Below are 24,883 nucleotides of genomic sequence, written 5' to 3' on the forward strand. Positions count from 1 at the left end.
AGCTATTTAGCCTCAATAATGAATCATAATATGTAGACTAATTCTCAATTGTGCCTTATAACCTGAACATGTTTGCTGTCCTTTGTATCTAACTTTGTAGCCATTTAACGCTTGACTTTTATTTCTAACTCACATTTGCCTCAGAAAACTATGGCTATCGAATCTAGCAATCAAACTTCTCAGGTGGGAAATTAAAAGAGGGCAATATTACGTTTGTTTTATTGATTTCATTTTATACAAACATTTTCTGCTGAAACAATGTCAGAGAAACCAATGAATTCCTGGTTTAATTTTGACCTTGCACACTTTACGAGTCTTCTCCTTTATGCTACCAGGGGTGTTAAAAAACACCCTGTGCACTGAGGAACATTTTCCTTCTCTGCCTACATCTGTTAACACTAAAAATAAAAACCAAACCAAAAGACCGAATTTCTGAACATCTGTGAAATTTGATTGGCTTTTCAAGAATGCATAATTACAGCACAGCTGTAGAAAAAGGGCCTGCCTCACCACACAGTTTACAGTTCATGCTTTTGGGAATGAAAGCTGAAGTGGCAGACAGCAGTCCCCAAAGGTCTGCAGAAAACTCAACAAAGGATGTACAACACTCCCAACATGTTCTTTAAAGATGGCACTCATTTAAGTCAAACCTCGATGTGACACATGAACTTAAACTATTGTACAACTTAATGTCATTTATATCCTAAGGAGTTTTCTTTCAACAACATACACAGCACTGGATCTTTTCTTCAGCTGTTATGGTGTTTAGGGAAGTAAGTCTGATGTTTGATTTTACTGACAGAAGGGAAGTAACATGTGATTAGAAAGTTTTAAAAGCAGGACATCTAGAGACAGAGGGGATAAAAACTGCTGTGGTGTTGTGGTTGCAAAAAGTGAAAGGTTCTGAACAACTGGCTGTCATTTCAAGCATGTAACGTTAAGTAAATTAGAGGGGAGATTTGAAACGTTAACAGGATTCAAAGGCTTTTTAAGGGGAACACATGAGCTAAATTCACAGTATATATTATTCAACAGCATCCTTTCAAATTGAATCACTACATTTTTAAACTGCTATGTTCACGAAATGAGCAGTTTTCATTGGCGCTAAAATATCATCTCATTTCATTTTCAGGATTTTTGACAGGTTAGGGCCTGAGTTGACTGGACTAATGTTCACGGGATTTTAATTAAAGCTTACTGAGGTGTATTGCATTCACATGGGAAAATGAAAATCAGCATTTTGAATTGATGAAGTGCAGATCACATGACAGCAAATATCAAAGGTGCATGTGCAATGTCAACCATTTACAACAATACCATCAGTTTTACTCCAAGACAAAACTATCCCCTAATGTCTTTGTCACATTAAGATAGTCTAATGGGAGTTTCTTTTGGGATCTTGATGTATTGACGTATGTCATTAATAAAAAACAAACAAAAAAAAACAGTAAATTTTTATTTTGAGAAGAATTTGCTCCTGTAAAAACCTAATTTTTCTATAATCATTTTTACTGATACAAGTTCACTGGTTTCTTGTATCAAGCCTTTTCTACCATTTTTGAATTATTTTTGTTTCTCTTAATATTTAAGGAGAATAATGTTGTAGTCTGAGAGGAAAAAAGGGTACACACTAAACGGGTTGAAAAGGGCCAGTCAACTTAAAGTGGTAGCTCTTGAGCAAATCTCAAGTGTCAGTACTTCATCATCGGTTGTGTGTCAGGTAATCCAGGCAGTACTTCAACTTCTACACAGTGTTTGTTTCAATGTAACCAAATGTTTTTTTCAGTTAGTGACAATTATTTTTATTTGAAAGTAGATTGAAAGTAGTACATTCTGATTCGGTCAAACAGGATCTACCTGCACCGTTTTGGTCTGGCTAATGTGGATGCAGAGTGGGTGGTGTGAGCGACATTCAAGAAAAAACATGATGTAAACTGTTTTAAAAGCAAACTCAAGAGCTACCTTTTCAGTTTAGATTTTAACTGAATGTCATTTACCTCAACTAGTTTTATTTCACTTTTAACCTTCAGTGTTTCCTCACTAAAGAATTAATGATAGTTTCCTCAGTCCGTCCGTAAATGTTTTAATCTAGTTATTTTACCGTAGTTTCTTTAAATGTGGGAAGTTTGATTTATTATGACGCAAAGGTGTGTGATGCAAAAGTGCTATACAAATAAAGTTTGATTGATTGATTTTGCAAATCAGAACAAATACCTACAAAAGAGCCCAATGAAAATGCCTATATCTAAGGAGGTATTTGAACCGGATTAAAAGTATGAAGCTAAATAAACCTTTGGCTTTATTATAGCATTCAGGTAAAGGTACCAAAAGGGGAAGTACTTACTGAATGAGTCATAAGTAAAACAATCCTCCAAAACTTGTTGAGACAAAATCACTCAAGACTATAAATTCATGAAACTGTAAGGTCAAGTCTTAATATTACTATCAATTATTTTATTAAATGTCATTTGACCCATTGTTGTTCACATGAGCGAAACATATTAAACCTGTTTAAAGTTCCAGTAATCTAAACATTTCCTTTTCTACTCTGCTCTACAAATATGTAACAACATGTCAGACTTTTGACTGAAGTACAGCTAAAAGTACTTTTTCAAAAATACACCCTGATGTCATCACATTTTTGTCTTCTAACAAAAGCAAAACATGACATTCGATGTTATTCAGTTGGTTTTTTAAAATATAAAATGTCCAACATATTAAAAAGTCTCAGCAATCTCATCTCCACACTACAAAGGTTTTAACAAAACAGCTTTAATGACATAATATCCTTTACAGCAGGAGCAATAAATACTGTACAGCAAGTTAAAGACGAGTCATTTGAACCATGTCAATGATTTAGCAATGGAGTTTTTCAGACCTGCCTGGTGGGGGCGAGAAGTGTTGGTGTGTGTGTGTGTGTGTGTTTGTGTATAGTTGCGGTCTATTCAGTCATATCCTCTTCAGGTCTTGCAGGTGATGTGTGCTGAACCTCGAGCAGGAATCCAGTGTGTTGCAACATCATTTTACAACCCCCGCACCTTAAGGAGAGCAGCCATTTCTCCAGCACAACAGGAGCCATTCTAAAGTTGAAGCGAATACGTTTCAATGCTACGAGGAGGACACGTTCTCCCTAACACGTTGCACCAGGACGGAGTAATCGGTTTGTTCAGTCTGAAGGGATTGAATTCAAAAGATGAGACAAGGGGCTCTGTTATCCATTTCCATTGAGGCGAACCTGCTTTACAAGAGAAAAGCTGGCTGTGATTTTCCACGCTGAAATTAACAGCAAACATTGGCCCTAAAAATCACTGGAGATCAGGCTGAGTATGCTCGCTGTAAAATAGTGAACATTACTTTAACTATTCTTGAAATCATCCGACAGAATGTCAATAAGTTATATAGAACACTAGTTTAAAGTCCGTCTGATTGCTTTGTTTAAAAACAGAAGATTTAAAAATGGTATACTACGCATGAAAATCTTCAGTTTTGTATTACCTGACCATAAAGAAGTTGCATTTCTATGTCTTGCATACAGTGTTATAACCAATAATCACACAAATATTTAATAATGAACTCTGCATGATTTCAACCCTTTTTGCCTGTAATAAAAGAACACACGTCCACGCCACACGTCTCTCTTGGCTCTTTCCTCAGCAAGAAGAGTGCAGTATTATCCAGGTGCTGAACGGCAGGATAAAACAAAACAGGAATTTCCCATGCGTCTAAAACCTGTAAAATCCAACTCTTTCAATCTATCTGGGATACCCGCAGTGCATCATAGTCTCTTCTTACCTCCACCTCAACACCACTCAAGCTACATACTGGAGCAGCTGGCCAGCAGTGAGAGGAGTACTTTAAAAACTGAAGCCGACAAGTATCCCCCGACACAGACTGGAGATAAAGCTGCAGTTCCTCCTCCGAGTCGACTCCAATCAGTGTCTTTATAATCTAGGTCCAGGCAAAGCAGGACTGGAGTTTTTTTGTTCGTTCTTTAAAATAAAATTAAAACATCTTCAGGACTTTAGCATGTCCTGTTCTTCATTTTTTGTCTCTTCTGACGGAGGCTGGCTGGTGCACGTGTCCTGCGCAGAGCTGAGAGGTCTGGCGTTGGCTTTTGTCGACCGCTGGCGCCGCGTGCCGTTCCCAATGCAGCGCAAAAGGTTTTTGAAGGTGGCCCACATTTCGTCGTCCTTGTAGGAGTAGATGCAGGGGTTCATGACGGAGTTAGCTACAGCTAGGAGCAGGAGCCAGCGTTTTAATTTCATGACGTTACAGCTCCTACAGTCAAGGCCGTCCATCAGCAAAACCACCAGGCCAGGAGTCCAGCAGATCACAAAGGCACCTTCAGGGAAAAGCAGAAATCAGTAAGGTTTTGAAAAAAGAATACAGTCTTAGATCTTTTTCTTGTGCGGGAGTCAACGCGTTTCAGAGCTCAATTTTTAAATTTACAAAAAGGTGGATGAAGTTCAAAGAACTCACCTACGAGTCAGCAAGAAAGCAAAGAGGTGTCCTTTCAATTTTGCTTCACAAAAATGACCATCATTACTTTTTCTCATGTATTTATGTAACAAATGTGTATTTCTGTTACTTAAAGGTAAAGTCCAAATTTTCATTACAGACTGTAGGCGTATTGTGAATAAGACTATTTGATTTTTAGGGAAGCTTCAAAGAAAAATAAAATCAGGACTAACTTCATACTTTCCAGAGGAACATGAAGCTGTTTGTTTGCTTTTACTGGTGTTGTTTTCACCTCCCTTATTCTATGTGCTGAATGAATTACTGAATGCCATCAGTTTAGTCAAAAATATAATAAGTTTCAGGGCTACCAAAGAAGCCAATTATTAACCATCCATTTCAAAACATGTTTGGGCACAAAACAGAGCTACTAAAGAGATTTCTGGAGTCGAGAGGAAGCAACAAGCAGCAACTTGTCTACCAACAGTGATGTTGACACGACCAGCCCGTCGACGGCTTCAGTGCATCTGCAGAACAAAAACAAGGATCGCTCTAAACAGCTCTCTTGCCTTCTTTGTCCCTCAGGCACGGACACATGCACACAGATAAAACAGAATTGGTGGAGGTACACACATCGTTTCTTTAACTGCCTGAAACGCATTGCTTTTTTTATACTTAGTTTTCTTCCTTTGCGTCTTTTGTTTTCACCTCGGATCAAATACACGTTCAAAGTGAAGCACATTTAAATAGGTTGAGGCCCATTAAATAGTTTTCCCTCTTTTTTAGTTTTTTAGAATACTGAAGCACAGGAGAAATAAAATCTTGCTTGCAGAGGAGGTTACAATAATAGTGAACGCAAAATCTGATCAGCTTGGAGTAGTTTCTTTAACTCTCAGACTATAAACACGATCTTGGAAGACAAAGTACCTTACTAACAGACTGAGAGGAGATTTACACGAGCATTAAACAAATAGGAGTTTGTTCTTCACTTTCCTTTTTCAGTGTTTGTCTGGCTGCGCAGGCAATCACCAGTTACAATGTCATCCTTTGTCTTTATCTAAAGCTTGTGCACTCATTCATTTCACTCGGGTACAGTAGAAACAAAGCATGTGTTGGTAAGGTGCCTTCAAACTGGTCTGTCCAGTTGAGACTTCTCCCGAGGCAGAAAGCTTTTTTTTTTGTTCTATTGTCCTGGATCTGATTGGGAGTCTTTACTCTTCTTATGTCTCCCACATACTACCATCTTTTTCTCACCAGCTGCTACGTTTTAACATTTGCACCAACAATGACACTTCTGTACAAACACACCACGGGCACAAGGATACTCAGCAAAGCATTTGAAAGCAATTGTAAAAGTTGTCAAGTATAGGCCTTGCTCCTCTTTCCTTTTTGTGGGAGCGTTGGGAGGAGGTGGTGGTGTGGGGATGTTACGCCACACAGGCTGCGGAGCAGTGTCCTTGCAGGGATACATAATTACATAGCAGTCTGGAAGCGAGTCGTGAAGCAGACGATTCCTTCAAAAAGCTACTTTACTGTACCATCACCTGTCCGGGGAAAAACTAATCACCCAAAGAGACAAAGCACAATGAAACTATGTCACGCTGGTTTTGATTTATATGACGATATAAAGTGCACTCATCTGACCTGCGTCAGTATTAGCAGAGTTTCTTTGATTTATGGTATGGCATCTGTGTTTATTGTGCTCTAATTACATGACTATGTATAAAACCCTTGATTTAAGCGCTCGACAGAAGCCTTGTAGTTACATACTATTGTTCAGTTCTTCAGGAACGCACTGGGAGGGAAAACTCTGTCTCTCTTGCAAAGTGTTTTCCTGTTGTAACAACTTCACAAAGAGCCAGACAAAGAAAATCTGACTGACTCACAAATACAAATGAAAAGATTGAACATTTTAAGTGCCGATTCTGTCGGAGGAAATTTAAGGTGAAACTGTTGATTGGGCAGGAGATACACCTAAGAGGTACGTTTTAATGAAAATGTGGTTTTGATGTAATTGAATTTCCCTCGGGATCAATACAGTATCTATCTATCTATCTTAAAATCGTATCAGCTGAATAATGTCTATCCAGGAAAACGAGCAGAGAACAAACTCAGAACATGTAGACTTTGATGCAGCAACATTTAGGATAGAGAGAAATAAAAGCGGCGTTTGAATGACACGTCCTTTGGTTTCATTTACGGCTCAGTCAGATCACTGAGAAGCACTCAAAATGCTTCCTGAAAGTTCAAGTGTTTGTGTCATTCTGCTCAAGGTTTTTCTTATCAGGAAAACACGAGTTGCAATCCAGCAGGATCAGCGGAGACTCAGTGAATGGCCTGGACTTTGTGACCTTTTTCAAAACGCTGACGGTTAAACACAGCTGTGCACCACAGTGTTTACAGTTGACATCTGCAGGAAATGTTGCGGCTCGCTTGCTATTATATCAATGAGACTGCACAGACATTTGAATGATCAGCACCTACCGAGCACAACCATGACCGTCTTGATGAGCTTGATGGGTGTCCTCTTGCGGTTGATGGAGCCGCTGGTGTGAGGCGAGAGCATGGCCGTCTTCTTCTTGACATAGGCATAGATCCTCATGTATATGACCACCATCACCAGGAACACCACAAGGTTAGACACAGACCAGAAGACCAGATAGCTCCGGCTGAAGATGGGCGCCAGCTGGGAGCAGTCGCTGAGGTTGCATATACAGTTCCAGCCCAAACTTGGCACAGCCCCCATAAAGATGGAGATGGCCCACACCAGCACGATGAGCAGGGTCACCCTTCTCTTCGTCAGGTTGCTGTGGACGTTCCAGTGCATGACAGAAATGTAGCGCTCAAGAGCGATCACCAGCAGGTTCGCTAGCGAGGCAGAGAGACTGACGTCGAGCAGACCCTGACGGATGAAGTATTCTTTAACTGTAAGCTTTCGTGACACCTCACCCGTGTTAAACATGAGGTACACGTACGCAATACCAGCCAAGAAGTCCGAGGCTGCAAGGTTGGAGAGGAGATAGTAGAAAGGGTAGTGAAACCTCTTATTGGTGATGACAGCGGCTATGACCATGGCGTTGGAGACCAAGATGAAGCAGCAGAAGAGCGAGCCCACCACCTGCACCAGAATGAGCTGGGAACTGTACCATTTATCATCAGCACCGCTGTTGTTGTAGAAGAAGATCATGGACTCGTTATAATGACAGGTCTGGTTCTGAGGAGCCATTTTAGGGTCGAGTCTGTGAAATGAAAAGAGAAAACAATAACATTTATAAGCATTTCTCAAGACTTCAGCCAGATTAACAAGTGGTCAGGGGATCAACAGAAAGTTAATTTCTGAGAAAAGTACACAAGTATTTTGTGCTTTGTCCTTGATGATGGTTAATCTGGTATGTTTGGATTTCAGACCAGTGTCTGACTAATTTTCTGGGCAATAAAATTTGTGAAACATTATCATATTTCACAATTCCTTTCTCAAACACTTATCCAATAAACTCCAGACTGAATCTTATAAAATTAGTTTATCAGTTGGATACTTTGATTTACGAATGCCTCATAAATCCTATTTGTAAATGTAAACTTCACATTATGTAGAGGGAACATTTTCACATTTGATACAGCTATAATTGAGATGGTGAGGAAAATAAAAAGTCAACATTTTAGTCATTTGCTTCGTCAAGATATGTGGATAGTTTTCGCTCATTTTCACAAAGCTATCAGAGATTTAGAGACCTGCACTACCGGATGTGATCAATTACTTGGGTACATATCCAAACACAACTTTAATTAGCATATAGATGACCATCACAGTATTACATTTGATAAGCTGGAACCAAAACAAACAATAAAATCAGGTAATTGAGTGATCATTGTTTCAGCAGTGTATTTGCATTCACTGGTTTAATTATTGATCGTATTATATAAAGCTGTCCTATATGTTTGAAGCTCGAAAAATCAGTTAGTGGCAAAACCAGTAAAGCAGTCAAATAAATGTAGTAATGTTAGTTTGCCAATAAACTGTAGAGGAGAGAAAAAGAAATGGCCCTGAAAAGAATAATACTAAATTAACAGTTCACTGAATATTTACCTTTAACAGAGTGTAACTGTACTTTACAACAGTCCAACACTGTTAAATGGCAAAGGACAAGTGCACATGCAAATGGAGAGGTTAATTTGGAGAAAGCTGCTTTGAATCAAACTGAAAACAGCTCCATACACAACTAAAGCTGAACAAGATAGTTGCTATAGTTACAATATAGATAAGGCGAAACACAACAAGCACTCAATTAACTATAACTTCAAATGTTAGAAAGGTACTGTTGTCGATTTTCTACCGGTTCAAACATTCTTCAGGGTTCACATCACAAATATGCTGCAAGACAAGGCTTCAACGTAATACAGCCGAAAGTAACGACTTTCTCTGTGACTTCAGAAACAATACATTTTCGCACCGAGTAACCTGTCCGACAACAGCAAAGAAAGAAATGTCCTCGAACGCAGTTAAAAAAAAAAGCCTATAGCCTACTCATGTATGTCAATGATGTTCAAATACAGGAAGAAGGCAGATACAAGAAAGAACAATGAGCCAGGTGAGTCTACCTGTGGCGAAGGTGCTGGTCGTGTTGCGTCAGTAGACCACAAATTGTGAAATATTCCGTGAGTTTATGAGCATGTTTCCCTCCAGTTTTGAGCAGCAGGCGGACTGAGGAGGGGAGATGAGCGGCTACAGCGCGAGGACAAAAGTGAAGTCAGAAAAGTTGGACCGTCCTAACTTTGAGGCTCGAGCTCGGTGACGTAGAGGGCGTGTGCCAGCCAGCCTCGAGCGTGAATTCCTCCCGTTTACCGCACGAGCTCCCTGCCCCAATTATACACAGATCATTGAAATAAAGTGGGAACAGGAAACGCATTTAACCAATCAATCTTTATTTTGTTAATTAAACTGTAATGCTCAAATGTTAAGTAAAACTACAACTATGAAGCAGTTTATTTATTTGATGTTCTACTTTTATTCAACTACAGTTCAGAGGTATACAGTATTGTAACCTACCTTCATTTTTCTCGAAAGCTGGCAGCATTTACTTTACTTTACTTAGAACATTTGATACAACAAAAACAACACACATTTAGATATAACATTGATTACCAAATGTTTGGCAAAAAGTATACACCCTTTCACGTTTTGTATGCAAAACCACTCACTTTGAGTCCACTCAGTGATTTCACCTCTAAGCTTCTAACCGGGCTTTATTTTATGTCTTGAAATACAAAGTTTAATTTAACACACTAAAACAACAGGGGAATGCCCTTAAAATGCAAGGACGATTTTTGATTATAATCTCTGAGCTCTTCAGATTCCACCACCTACTAACAAGCTATAGCCTATAAAACTGAAGGGCCTTAACCCTGTACATATTGGGAACTCCTGACAATATTAAACGACTGTGATACTTATCGGTTTTATTTTTACTTGAAGCAGAATAAAGCAGCACATTTTGTCGCTGTGTCAGAACTTTTACAAAACTGCAATATACAGTAGGCCTACTGCAAGTAATTCTTCTAGCACTGACTCCACACACTAGAAGCTGAATTAAGGTTTTATCTCATATCCTGCCCAAAGAATGACCACTATGATGTGGGCCACAGGAGCTGGGGGTCATACCTCTAATCTCTCAATGAGTGGACAATCTACAGTTTTTCTTAACTATATCTGCAATATTGTTCTTGTTTGAGAAGCATATATCACTTTAAAATCATCAAATAATTAGTATGAAGAACACATTACAACAAAAGGAAAAATACTGCATGGGTGTCACTTAATGTGTTTTGTTTAAATGTGTGTCATAAGCACCTCAGGCTTTATGGCAAATCCAGAAAGAATGGTCTAGAGATGCTTTGAACTTGTCTCAACATCTCACCATGATTGTAGATTTAATGATAAAAATGAGTCATGCACTAGCTCTGGTGCCATCATTTTAATCTGCCTTCATACTCGATCTCAAATCAGCTGTGACTGTGTTACGCAATTAACGGAAGCCTTAAGAGCAGGTTAGTTGCTTAATAAGGACAAAGTTTGCTGCATTCAAATGTCACCAACATTAGTACAATCTTAAATAATCCATGAGGTAAACCGTTTTCTTAAAGTCTATCTTTGACAAAGGTTTTGAAAAAAAAAAAGGATTGTGCAAAGACAGAAAACAAAACAATGAAAATATCTGCTTTACTGACATTTTTACAAGAAGAATACTTGACAAATAAATTACATCTACTTCTGCAGAAAGTTGCATTTCATCCGCTTTTGCATCAAAGTCAAATGCAGGAAACACAGATTTCATATCTTTGGTCACTGAATACATGTTAATACATGACCATAGAAAGCAAAGTAAAAACTCTCAAAGCATCCAGAACTTTTTTTTTTTTTTTAGAGTTTGCCTTTCTAACTCTGAAGCTTGAAGTCCAGTTTCATGTTCAAGAAAGGGAACTTCTTTGGTATCGATATTGCACTTGACAGAATCACCTGTAATAGTAACTCTCTGCTTCTTGGGAATAAGCAGTAAAACAGCTTCAGTTGAAGTCTGTATCATACATGTAAAGTCCTGTTTCCAGCATCCTCCTCCTCCTAGAGTTGTCGTATCTGGAGATTTGACACCAGTCAACTAATCAGTATGACATCATCATTTTCAGGAACTCTGCAATAACACAAAAGACAGCATTAGACACCTGATGTCTCAACAGCAGCTTAAGACAAACATACTATCTACTTGTGTCATCAACCAGTAATTGTCAACACAAGTGTATATAAAGATTTAACATGGTTTGCATATACATACATGAGAGACGTGTTGGCAAACATTGTTTAGAACTGGGGAGCCAGAGTTTTGATAATTGTTTTACATTCAGTTAAGGCGTGTTTCTTTACTTTCTGCATTTCCACCTGCATGAAGTGTTTTGCCCTGACGGGAAAAGAGAAATGGATAAAAACAAAATAATTCCAGAAGAGATCTGAATGTCAGATTGTGCAGAGAATAAATTCTCCAAACATGGCTTTTGGAAATGATAGCTTTGTCACGGCTCCTCTTGAACACTTTCTTGGGTTTGCTTTCAACAGAAAACATTTCTGTCTTTTCATTTTACATCAAATCTACATTGTGGTCGTCTCAGACTCTCTGTTCCACAATCTGCTGCAGTCATTTGAGGATGTGAATGTATTTTACAGAAACCAGGAAATTTTTGTTGAATTATTGGATTTACAGCAAAACCACTTCGAATGTTCACTTCAGACTTTCAGTTATATGTTAAGTTCATTTGTTAAACGTCTCTTTGTCTTGGCTGTCACAGATTCACCATTGACAAGTCTTATAAGTGTCTTGATACATAATACAGTATATTACTGCTACCCATTATTATGTTGGCTTCATGTATGCTAGAAGGGTGATTCATTTCCTAACCTACTTACTTTTAAACATGTTAACTCATTGCAATACAAGCAGGAAGAGGCAGATTACATGAAGATGAAATTTCATCCAGTAAGACAATAACATGTTTGCTGATCTAATTTTTGTGGCCGCAGTGAGATAAAGACATTTGCCAAGATGAAATTTGTTTAGTCCAGAGGCTGGAAATGACTGCAATTACAGAGTCCTAATGACAAAAAAAGTTAGCTCACTCTAAAGGGCCATTCTACACACAACTCAACAGAGGAGATGCATAATTAGCTGTCATTCCTGTGTTATGTTGCTCTATTACAGATTGTTACATAATGGCTATGTAACCGAGACTACACTTCCTTAAAGACATCAGGGAAACTGGATGGCATGGTGGTAGAAAACACCGTAGAGCACGAGGAGACGACAGCAGAGTGATAACATCTGGTGAATCAATAAGGAGGGAAAAGCCTTGAAATGAAAAACTATTGACACAATGTAAGAAAAAACATATTTTTTACAGGCTCTCTGCAGACTATGATTGATGTAGGGCTTTCATTCTTGCGGATAACTCCTGAAAAAACTCCTGATATTTAGCAAATCTAAGAGAGCAAATGTGAGGAGAATTCACCTTGAGCCAATGGGAGGGGGAGTGACGTTTATGTACTACTGCTGCACAGTTCTCCACTCTTTTGTTGATAATGTTGAATTACATGTACCATTGATATAAAAGGAACATTTTGTCATTATAGCGTTGTATAGCGGAGTACGTTGCTTCGTCCACATCATTTTTTTAAGTCACATCTCACCTCCAGAGACCACCCCCCACACCCCCCACTGGGAACAGCCAGGTCAGAAGAATATCAGGACCTGTTTCGGGCTGTTTGCATTCACATACGGCTACTCCGGCTAATATCAGGAGTTTTCTACAAGTGTAAAAGCCTTACGAGAGCTTGTTTGCAGTTAAGCCTCCCATTAAACACCTAATTGATCCAAAACTGAGAGAAAAACATTTTTAAAAACCAAGGGGCAATAGGCATAAAATATGCTGACAATATTTTACTGTTCGTCTCTTACTCTGATCAATCCAAGTGATCAGGTAATTGTAAGAAGAATTTCGTGAAATATCTGGATTTACACGCTTAGTCAAATGCTGTCTCTGTATCAAGGAAAGTTTCACTGGTTATTGAAAATCTATTCTGTGAATTTACCTGGAATGCAGAACTAACAGCCAGAGTAAGACAGACACTAAAAGAGGAAGCAAGGACTCCAAGTTGTGCATGACGTCTAAACTCTAATTTAAAAATACAGGTGGTGAAATAAAACGCTTGTTAATAAACGAGATGACAGAAATGTCATCTGATTACAGAACGGAGAATAAGAAAGTGAAGAAGTAAGAGGGGATAAAGACTTCTTAAAAAAAAAAAAAAACAGATTCACTCAAATACACACACTAGTGATTAAACTTCAGTGAGCTCCATATTAAAAGCTGGAGTTTATAATGCTACAAACAAATAATTTCTATCTCACCGCTTCAACAAAACTCTTCTGGCTCAAGTCTTTAAAGTTGACCATGGGCTGTTTATTTGGGAAGCAACACAGCAGAGAGGTGGGGGGTTCTTCCCAGTGTACAGCCAGAGTTTCTCTGTAATCAGACCATCACTGGGTGTGTCTGCAAAGCTCCCACCACTAATTTCATTGCTCTCAGACCACGTAAGCCTGAGCCAAACCACAGTGTGGAGGAAACTCCACTGCAGTCTGCTGCCTGCTGATGATAGAGATTGGCTCATAGAAAAGGAATGAGCTGAAAGCAGAGAGATATAGAGCAATGTGTCTTGCGCTTATTGTGTAATTTTATAGTATGTGTAATGTTTCTTTCTCCTTTTTAAATTAATTTAATAAAGACTGACAAGCAGGCACACTGATGTGGGGAAACAGACAGTGATTTAATATGGTGAGATATCAGCTGTGCGGTATATAAAACATCCTGCTTTACATAGTAGTTTCCAGTATACCACTATCTACCTCAGATAAATTGAACTCCAATTTGACTACTGAGAGGGACCAATCATTTCTGTTGCATCATTTAAAGCAATAACCTGTTTGCTCAAACTCAAGGCTTTTACAGAAAGACTGCTGGTTACTGGTCCTTTTGTTCATGCTATGCCAAGCTTTTATCATATTGTACATATATTTCTCCTTTGGTAATAGATGCACAGTTTGAAAATATTTCCAAAATAATCTCATGTCTCCTCTATGACATTTCATTAAAACAGTAGGAAACGTTAGATAAGGTTAGTCTGAAGTTAAATGTTTGTAAATCAGCAGGGGTTGTAACTTCACCAGCCCTTTGCATTATTGGACACATTGGGCAACGCTGGTTAGATATATGTCTCTAAACCCACAACAAAAGCTGATATTTCTTTGCTTCTGGTTTTCCAGAGTAGGAGCAAAGCTCTGAATTGCTCAATTTTACTTGTCTTTATAGCAAGAAGGCATCCAACTACTAGACCTAAAGATCTTTTTACTTGCTATAACTTTCTACTGAGGTTTTATCCATTAACAAGGCAAAATCTTGCCCAGAGTGATTTTATTAATAAGAGAATAACTTCTAAGGAATTTCTGTAAAGAGCTTTAATAAGTGCCAAAACAATGAGATGTTCTTGTTGTGAAGTAACATACAATTCTTCCCAGCTGTTGAAGTGATACAAAGTATAATAAGTTCTTCTCATAATGTTTTATGAGAACAACAAGCCAAGAAGAACAGTTACAGAGCAGGTTGTTGGTGGTAAATGATGAAGTGCCCTTGAGGAACACCATAACATCGCTCATGTTTCAGTGATTAGAAGTTGTGTTGGTACAGAGCATTTTCAAGGTGTGAGTGTGTGTGCAGCAGGGTGTGTGAACCAAAGTTAAACATGATTTAAGTTTGATAGCGTGACTGCAAACAGTGTTGTACCTCTGGCAGCAGCACAGCACTGGGTATCGGAGTTGGGCGTCTGTCTGACTGCTCTCTTCTAAAACAGGAAAATCTTTCTGCTCTCGGAGGAACTTCTGAAGGTCTGTCAACGGGAATCCTTCCTTTTGATATCTCTGTTAGTGGAAAAAACAAGAACAATGAAAATATATTGGAAAACCCGCCCCCCCCTCAAACCAGAGCTTTTATTGTGTGCATGTTTGTACTGCTTTTGTGACAAACACAGTTCACATTTTTTATTTATTTTATACATTTACTTAATTTTATATACATTATTAATAGGGGGAATTGTGGTTCACACTGTTATTGTACACACACACACACACACACACACACACACACACACACACACACACACACACACACACACACACACACACACACACACACACACACACACACACACACACACACACACACACACACACACACACACACACACACACACACACACACACACACACACACACACACACACACACACACACACACACACACACACACACACACACACACACACACACACACACACACACACACACACACACACACACACACACACACACTAATTTATATTTCACATCTCAAAGAGTAATTGAAGCGCTGTATCTCTCATTGACGTTCTGTTCGTTACTGATTCCCTTGTATGAGATGTTTTAAATGTACCTTTATGGTCTCATATGCGTCAGTGATGAGGGCGATGAACAGCGACAGAACCATGTAGATGAAGAGCGAGATGAAGGAGTAGAGGTAGGCCCGGCTGAAGAGCCACACCAAAGTGTTTTTGTCCTTCAGCTGGGCAAAGGTGGTGAACATGTCATCACCGTTCACAAGGGAGAACAGACACTCTGCCACACGACTCAGGCCTTCAAACTAGAGCGATGGAGGAGAGGATATAAGATCAGATTTGAAAGTAAACACATGGACCATGATCAAATCAGAGGCGTTTTGAGATAGTTGTAAAGCCAACAAATACAGATTTCCATTAAACAATCAATCTTTGTTACTGATGTTTTTTTCTTGATAATTACAAGATATTGTGTATAGGTTTTTTTTTTTAAGTACTTTCAATTTAAGGAACCACAAAGGTCTGCTAGAAGTAGTTTAACAATCAAGTCACTTAAAGGCACAATTTTTCTGTCTGTAAAAATGTCTGAAAAAAGTTTCCTATTGGGAGCGCATAATAGCGAAGTGGTTATTATGTACGCCCCATGTGCAGAGGCTATAGTCCACGTAGCAGTGGCAGTGGGTTTGCTTTGCTGCACGTCATCGACTCTCTTCCTCACAGCATTTCCTGTCTCTCTACAGCTGTCCTATTCAATGGAGGTAAAAAGGCCTCAAAAATGACTTTGAAAAAAAACAAACAAGCTTGTTTTGTCAGATTTAGAATTGTTTTCGAAGTAACAGTTCAAAACAGAAATTGCACCTTTATGCTTATAGAATACGTTTGTCAACCATCATAGGTCTTTCAGATCTTTCAATTATCAAATTAAAAACGCCAACTAAGCTAGTAAGCAAGCCAAAAAGACGGAGAACTGCAAGAAAAGGGCTTAAAACCGGAAAGTGAGTCAGAAACAATAAAAACAATACCAGCTTTTTCTGCTGTAAACAAGTACCTCATGCAAGCAAGTTTAACATAATGTCTCAATTTCAAACTGTACAGGAAGAAAACAGGAATCCCTGCAGAGATGAGGTTCAAAATAAGTAGAAGGAGGTGCAGAAACAGGATGGTTGATAAGGAAGAAGTGATAAAGGTAGAAAGACAAACAGAGAGACAGATGGCTAAAAAGGGAGAGACATTATGAAAGAGCTCCAGCGGAGTGTGATAGTATCTAAACACAACATCCCACTGTGACGGTATGGATTCCAGGGCATAACACTTGAGGACGTGTGGGATGCCGAGTCCCAGTACATCCTCTGTTTATTCCTACAGTAAATACACAGAGAGGAGCCTAAGAGGGCTGAAGGCACACTACAGGAGACACCCTAAGCCACTGAAATGTTAATATGACAGAATATCAGACGAGTGTTGTGCTGAAAACACAGGGAACTGAAACTTGTTTTACCAACAACTTCCTGCAGAAAAACCACTGCAGGTCTCGCCACGTTAACGCCTGAAGATAAATAAATGAAACGAAAATGTGTATTTCACAATTGATCCTCTTTATGGGTTAGGGTTAGATTCAAAAATATTAAGAAAATGCTTTTTAATTGAAACTGTCCCTACAAGACTAATATAAGCTCTGGTCTAGAAATTGTGAACATCTACAAGTAAACTGACCTTAACAAAATGTACCTAAACTCAGCCCACAAATTATTTACAGTACGTACTCCTCTTCAATTTCACATTATCAACACTTTTTTACTTGCTCAGTGAGAATTGCCTGGGGCAGGTTATTCAGTCTCACATCTGGCTCTCCTACAGTACTGTACTAGCGCTGCCTCGTTTAGACGCCTCCTGCATCCTTGGACTTCTGTAAATAATTTGTCTTGCTAAATACACATGCACTTGCTCTCCAAGTTATGGTCTCTCCCTGTCCAAATGTCTCCTGTGTGCTCTTAAAATGCTTTTCTTTTTTTTTTATTGCTTATAACCGCACAGCAGCTTGTTCAGTTTTTGATGAGGCTTGCATATTGAAAAAAGGGGAAGAAATACTCAGATCAGACTGGATGCATTCAGAATCCCCTCTCACTGTTAAACATTCATCAACTTCTGAATGTGATTCAGCATGCATATCAATCTGGAGGTAAAAGCTCACAGTGTGTTTGGGTGTACACGGGGGTGGGGGTGGGGGGGGGGGGGGGCTAGTGTCATCACAAGCAGCCTGGCACCAGAATGGGTTGCCCCGACTCCACTGCTGTTTGCAAATAAACAGGTCAAAGTAAACTGATAGTTTAGAGTTCCATCAGGGTCTGTAGGGATTTCACTCTGTATTTTGGAAGAATAATTTGGTCATGCTGATACCCATCTGTGGGAATACTGGCATCATCCTGGCTGGTTGAGGATTAGTTCTCTATATTATTATCTTTTATTCTCTATAAAATCCAAAGGCATTTGGGTTATTGGAGATTTGTTCAAAGATGGTATCCTCAGGTCTTTTCGTCAACTTCCGCTTCAGTCTTACATATCTGAGAAATATGTTTCCAGGTTCCTGCAGATACATCACTTTATAAAAGGGTAATGAATTGTCTGAAACTGGGAAGTTGGACTATAGTCACCTTTTCTGGCTAAGGTGTTGGCCCTGTATAACCGAAGAGCTCAGCAGCATTTTGAAACTAAAGTAAAGGATCCTCGACTCTTCTGTCTTGGTCTGTTTTCCAACAACTTTTCCTTCCTGCTGGATAAACTAATGCTATTAGTAAAGAAATGTATTCTGTTAAAGTGGATCAAAGTGAATCCTCCTCCTGTAACTATGTGGTACAAAGAGATCTTTTCTGTACTTCCTCATGAGAGTGCTGCGCTTGAAGGGTACATTTCTGGAGATCTCCGTCCACTCTAGGACTATCTTCCTGTTGAGAGCTTGGACTTATTGTCAAAAGGATTTTCTCACATGGACTGGAAACCCTCAGGTCCAAATAATGGAAAAGATTACTTCTTTTCGGATGAAGAGAAAATACAAAATTTGAATGGCCACTGTTACATCAATGAACTATGAAACCGAAATGTTGGGATTTTTGTTATTCTGCTGTCTGCTTATTGTAGTGCTTCTGATTCTTGTACTTTGCTGAAGTTTTCTATAAACTGACATACACTGACACCTAGTGGTTGAATTAGAGTCAAAGGAAGTCAAATGCCTTTTTTAGGTTTCTTCAATCTGCAGGATTGAAAGGGTTCTTCTTAATCAATAAACTGCTTTTTAACTTCAAACTCACCATTAGAAAAACACTTTTTTATAAATCAGTTTTAAGACAACCTCTATTCTGTTTTTATTTTTAGCCGTTTAAATCAATAACATACTTCTCACATAGCATTTAAGAACTCAATATTTCCCAGAATAAAAACACAAATTTAAGACTGACTTCAGCATTCCTTGTCACTCATCTGTTTTTTTTTTCTTTTGTTTTGACTATCCTCTTTAAAAAAACAAACAAAAAAAATGCTGTCAAAGCTAATTTAAAGATGTGAACATTCACACAGTAAATCTTGTACCTCTCTGATGCAACTTCATTTTACTGGCCTCAGCAATTCTGCCAGATTACTGTTGGCAAAGTCAGTAAAAACAAGCACCACTAGTTCCTCTTATTTCAATCGCAACACTGCAAATGACTTCAAGAGCGGGGGATTCAGACCAACAAAACCACTTCTCAAACCTGCATATCCTGTGTTTCCCTCAAACCAGTCGTCATAGTTACCTTTTCATGGTATGGCCCCAGTACGATCCAGCCACAGAAGGTGTAGCCGAGGTAGATCATGCCAGCACAGCAGCAGAAACGAAGGACTTTGGGAAAGGCTGCTTTCAAGGTCAGAATTAACACCTAAAACAGACATTTGATTTCTAAAATCTGTGATCAGAAACTCTTCATCTTCACTTCCCAATAAAAGTGTTCGACGTAATCTTGTACAGTGAATCATCTGTAAAACATTATCTCTTCTCAGACTTCTCTTGTTAGCTTAGTCAGGTTTTTTTTTTTTCCTTATTTCACAACTATGTGCCATGCAGTTTGAAACATTACATTTGAAACTATAGCTGCCACACACACGTTTTAGTTCAGACAAAAGTGCTCAACAGTGAGACGAAAAGGGTCAAAGACTCACGTTGTATTTCTGAAAGTATCCGAGGTACCTGATCACGCTGACCCACACCAATAATGTAGACGTTCCCAGAAAGATACTGCACACATCATAACTGGTCAGACTCTATGAAATACAAAAAAAAAACCCAGGAGAGCAGTGAGAAAGATATTTACCTTCAATCTTCAAACCAGCCTTCAATAAGAGACAGTAGGATGAGCCAGCATATATTGTGTTTGTGAACGTGACACACTCTGCTTAACCAATTAGGTTACCACAGAGTCAGGAAGAGTTACAGTTTAGGGCGACCTAAACCTAGACTACTGTAATTATTGATGTTTTAGATGTAGGTGGTAGCTGTGACATAATCTGTGTGAGCTGTTTTATTACCTCTGTAGGTACAAAGTGAAACTGCACGAGAGCAACATCCCTTTAATTTTTAACTAGAGTGATATGTTGTGGCGTTTTTGCTCATAGTGTTATTACACAACTTCTTACTGAGTACATTGAAAGAGCAGTTAGTCTTAATGTATGCGCAGACTAGTCTCGACAGTGTCTATGTTGTTTCGCTCCAAAGTGCACCAGACACTGACACCTTCCTGTGATTTTATTTCTTAAGTGTTTAATAAATAACTAGCTGTAAAATCAAAGGCGATGCCACACTGTTAGCTCTACTAAAGCTGATTTGAAGATAACTCATCACTGTATGTTACTATTACAGCATTAGGATTTTGCCTCTCCTCTTACATTCATTTGACATATGAAATACATTTATCTAAGTCTGTACAGTTACTTTCTCCCTAAGAGTGAAGTGTCGGAGCAGTTTTACCTTTGCTTGTATTTCCATCTTAAGTATGGATCCAACGGTGGCCAAGAGGTCGCTGATGATAACCAGAACATACCAGCCATTCAGGAACTCGCTCCGGTCCTCTTCACATACTTTACGATTGTAGTTCTCATGGAGGAACATGGAAAACCTCTTTAAACAAACAAACAAACAAACACAAATGAAGCCTCTAAAAATAAAAGCGTGAAAAAAAGTCAGATCCACTATGACTAAATGTTAACATTAGACAAACTGCATCCTCGTTATAGTAATCAAAGACTAGTATACTGTATCTGTAAATATGTGGTATTATAAAAAGCATTATGGAGTGAATTTGAATATATAGTGCTTCATATAACATTTAGCTTAAGAAGAACAAACAAAAAAAGAGATGAAACAGATCCAAAAAAAAAGAGAAAAGAAAATAAACAAAAATTGTTTACCTAAAAACCAAAAAAGGGAAGGGGAAAAAAGATTTTTCATTTTTCAAGATTTTTTAGTATCCCAGTTTTGAGCCTTATCACGGTTTTATTTGGGATATGAAGTTATCATGCACCAAAACTGGATACTTAAAACCCCAATCAAAACCAGGATACTGAAGTCCATGTAAATGCACTCAATGAGGTCAAAGATCGATCAGCTGACCTGGAGTAATCTGACTGCCAGAACGATGGAGCGGGTGCACAGCACAGCTGATGTCAGGCAAACAAGAATGACGAAGCCGTCAAATACCAGAAGATAGTGAGTGTTTTTCTGAGCTGAAAGGCAGACAAGAGCTGAATGAGTTTGTGTGAAAAACGTATAAAGTTGCAGTTCAATCATACAAAAAGGAAATATGTGTGCGTGTGTATCCATGTGTGTGTGTATGTAAAAAGGTTTATCTCTTACAACACTCTCACACACACACACACAACTGATAAGGGTAAACTAAGGGTTTACTGGAAAACGCCTTTCCAACAGTCAACAGTAAGAGTTGACTGAACTTGCATTAAGGGCAAAAAGTTTGGTGAAGATGATTGCATTGAATTATCTACAAGCAGTCTTTGTAAAAATGTAATATGAACAGTTTTCAAATGTACAGTCAATAAACATCTGTTTCCCTTCTTTAAGAACTTTTCGATGCTTTCTGATAATTCAGCACGTCAAATGAAAATATAAACATGCATTAACTTTGACATTATAATGTGTTAATATTACAATAGAATATATAAGATGACTGCAATAACTGTTATCTGTATTGTTGCCAATTCATGTAAAGTTGTTTGGTTGAAAAATTCTTCTCTCAGATTTATAAACCAAAATGAGAGAATACATTCTTGTTATTTAAAAAATATATATATTGTGCAAATACAGCCTCCTTCTGAGCTTTAATTCTGTAGCATAGTTTTTCCTCTTTATGTTTGTTCCTCAAACACGATAAATAACAACACCTTACCTGTCCCTGATATGTTCCAGTCTCGACAGGCACTACTTTGAGCATCTATGTCAAGGGAGATTTTCACTTTTCCACTGTGACACTGGTTGTCAAATGTTATCTAAAAAACCAGATCAGGGGTATACATCAGTATGAAGATGAGACACAGTTGCTTTATCATCAAATGTGTTGTGAGAAGTTTGTTGAAACTCTATTATAATGTACATTTGGTTTGAAAAGATAAATCGGCAGCCTGTATGCTCGACATGTCAAAGTGCTCACATTATGTCCCCTAATTTTAATAATGAACCCAACAAACAGCTAAACCGCACCTGAATGTAGAAGGAGTAGCAGTCAGGTAACTCCCGGGATCTCACCGTTTGAAGGTTGATTCCTTTCAGCTGGAAGGTCATTTTCAAGTCAACAAGCCTGAAAGTACATTGGGAGTGTTTGAAGTGCACATTTTGAATATAATCAGATGTCTTTGCTAATACACAGAGAATCAAATAAACAAATAGATCGAGGAATACCTGTAAAAGTCCAGCTCAAAGAAGGATGAATTCTGGGTTTTCCATTTGTTCGCAGTCTTTGGATCATGTGACATACAAACTAAGAGAGAGGAGAAAAACATGGTATGATGTCTTAATGCTTAACCAACAAATACTGAGCTTGTTATTAATCATCATTTGATGTGATATAATAAAACAAAATATATCATATGAACAATATGATACAATAATTAACTTCAATTGTGAGGCGTTTACATCTAAAAATAAAAATAAATTAGTCAGGGATTTTACTTATCATTACTAACCTGTTTCCAGCTGAGCGTCTATGTCATAGGCCTCATCTGAAGGCTCCACAGTGCCTCTCTTGTAGTACTCCTTACAGATGGTAAGAGGAAGCAGCTTGCCGTCGTCATCCTCAGCGTAACCGATGGGACCCACAGTAAGGTGGCCCAACTGGCTGTACTATGAATATAAGATGAGTCTGATAAAACACACTGTTGAGAATCTGGAGAGAGTGTAACACATAAGGCCAGGTAGAAACAAAGTATGATAATTGTCATTCAGTAGAGTGTCTCTTAGGATAACCAGAGACAACAGGGGAATGATCGATGACACCTCATCCCAGTCCATATTCCTTACTTTGCTTTTAAAACATTTAGGATGTGGTGTACCATGAAAAATGCCTTGAAACTAAACTAGTGGTTAGTGTGCACTCCTCACATAAAGAGGTCGAAGTCCTCAAAAGAGGAAGGTCAGGCATTTCCGCATTTCATTCCCCTCTCTCTCTCTCTCCCTGATTTCTGACTCTATCCACTGTCCTGTCTTTCCAATAAAAGGCATAAAAAGCGTAAAACTAAATCTATTTTTGAAATTTTCCTTTTTCAATGACACAAACACTGGAATGTAAGTAGTTAAACTTGCCTGATCCAGGACATAAAACAGACTGTCATAGACGTCATCCTGTGTGTAGACGGCGACACAGTAGTCGTCCTCATCCACTCCACTGTAGTCCTTCAGGAAAAGGTTTTTCAGAGCCATCGTGTTCTCCTCCTTATAGGACACCACCAGCTGGTTGTTGAGGCCGAACAGGATGAGCTACAGAGGACACAAAAAGGTGCATGCTTCATGTGATAATCAATATTCTCTCAAAACACAGGGTGCTCCATTGTCGATACTTTATTTTGCTTTAAAAACTTGTTTTTTTCCTTTTTTGTTTATGCATTACTTTTTTTTCTACTGATACAAAATGATTATTCTTAGTAGAATAACATCAAATTCCTTTATTATCAGTGTTAAAGCAGCTTGTAGAAAGGAGAGCAGGGTTCAGATGTATGGGTGTGGTGGGCTTATTTCATCATCTTTTACTTGAAATAAACAGACACACTCCCCATCTCATTTGAGACTTGAAGTTGTCAAAAACATGTGAACACAAACACCCACACAAATTCACATTTACTGGCTTCCCGTCTTGGACAAATAACAGCTCCGGCAGGAAACAGTCTGGGTGAATCGTCTTTCAAGGTCTTTCCAAATATACAATAATCCCACAATACATACTTGTGTAGTGATCATGATGATTTTAAGGATCTGCACCCCCATCTTCCAGGGTAAATTTCGTCGGGCCTGGTACTTTTCACACGGGCTCATGAAGTAATACTTTAGGTCATCCCTCAGCGTCTCCTCCCTGATAACCTCTTGGGTCAAGACAGAGCTGAAACACAAGTAACAACACAAAGTAATATCACACCAGAGCCGTGTGACAGAAACTTTACACTAAATTAACCTTGATTTTGTATTAAGAAGCCAGATTATCAAGTCAAGGACAAAAAACAGAAGTGAAAACAAAAATGTCATGATCATGAACTTGAGACATGGGCTGTATATTTTTCAGTACAGCAGATTTGTCATCTCTCACAGGAAGAACTCCCTGTACTGAGTACACTGGCTGCATTCATGCTGCCTGGGTTTAAGTCCAAGGTTAGCTCAGTTTCAATGTTTTGCCAACAGTTTTTTTTTTGCCAGAAGCTCACACTGACATAGGACAAATGTACCGTCCTTCACTTATACCTTTAGTGTCAGTCGAACTATATATTTTACAGTAAGCTTACTTCAGGTAAAACATTGTATTAAATACCTGCACGAAAGTTTGAGCTATGACTTAGGCTGCACGTGAGACAAACATAATAAGGCTTTAAAGCACGCTTTATAGTAATTTTGGTATGGTAATATCATAATATCATTTTATATTTAGGTAAGGAAATATATCTAAAGTAATAAAACACTGATTTCCTTCGCAACTCAGTCAGTCACTGAAAAACCCACTTACCTAACTGAGTTACTCCTGTCCAGGTACCGAGTCAATAACTCCATGAATGCTTTTCCGCGTGGACACTTCTGTGAAGTTAGTCTGTAGGCTACTTATGAAGAGGTTGACAGGCGTAGACTCGCAGCAGAAACGACTTCTCTCAGCTGTCTGTCTGTCAGCACGCGACGTCCACTCATCCAATCAGGAAATGAGCTTCAGGCGTAGCGCGAGCTCAGTTTATGGC

At 38.6% G+C, this 24,883-nt stretch overlaps 2 protein-coding genes across 2 annotated transcripts; both read right to left on the reverse strand.

The window, feature by feature from the left end:
* Positions 1-2,426: 2,426 nt before the first annotated feature.
* Positions 2,427-9,315, reverse strand: lpar3 (lysophosphatidic acid receptor 3). Its single transcript, XM_079349629.1, has 3 exons — positions 9,055-9,315; positions 6,940-7,694; positions 2,427-4,342 (listed from the first exon to the last, which is right to left on the reverse strand). The coding sequence occupies exons 2-3, from the start codon at positions 7,679-7,681 to the stop codon at positions 4,014-4,016; spliced, it is 1,071 nt and encodes a 356-aa protein (XP_079205755.1). The 5' UTR covers positions 7,682-7,694; positions 9,055-9,315; the 3' UTR covers positions 2,427-4,013.
* A 1,339-nt stretch (positions 9,316-10,654) lies between these two features.
* Positions 10,655-24,883, reverse strand: mcoln2 (mucolipin TRP cation channel 2). Its single transcript, XM_079349630.1, has 14 exons — positions 24,661-24,883; positions 23,892-24,045; positions 23,256-23,429; positions 22,640-22,796; positions 22,356-22,434; positions 22,158-22,254; positions 21,847-21,946; positions 21,057-21,169; positions 20,415-20,564; positions 19,610-19,711; positions 19,207-19,329; positions 15,520-15,726; positions 14,836-14,969; positions 10,655-11,141 (listed from the first exon to the last, which is right to left on the reverse strand). The coding sequence occupies exons 1-14, from the start codon at positions 24,702-24,704 to the stop codon at positions 11,105-11,107; spliced, it is 1,671 nt and encodes a 556-aa protein (XP_079205756.1). The 5' UTR covers positions 24,705-24,883; the 3' UTR covers positions 10,655-11,104.

This window comes from Symphodus melops (genome assembly GCF_947650265.1).
Source record: "Symphodus melops genome assembly, chromosome: 8".
Classification (NCBI taxonomy): domain Eukaryota; kingdom Metazoa; phylum Chordata; class Actinopteri; order Labriformes; family Labridae; genus Symphodus; species Symphodus melops.

Bases quoted from the DNA above. Each gene is read 5' to 3' on its own strand.
- lpar3 (XM_079349629.1), bottom strand. From the start codon at position 7,681: ATGGCTCCTCAGAACCAGACCTGTCATTATAACGAGTCCATGATCTTC. The intron at 4,343-6,939 runs GTAGGTGCTGAT...TTTTCCCTGAAG, and splicing joins GACGGTCATGGTTGTGCTCG to GTGCCTTTGTGATCTGCTGG.
- mcoln2 (XM_079349630.1), bottom strand. From the start codon at position 24,704: ATGGAGTTATTGACTCGGTACCTGGACAGGAGTAACTCAGTTAG. The intron at 14,970-15,519 runs GTACATTTAAAA...TTCCACTAACAG, and splicing joins ACGCATATGAGACCATAAAG to AGATATCAAAAGGAAGGATT. The intron at 11,142-14,835 runs GTACAACACTGT...GTGTTATTGCAG, and splicing joins GTGCTGTGCTGCTGCCAGAG to AGTTCCTGAAAATGATGATG.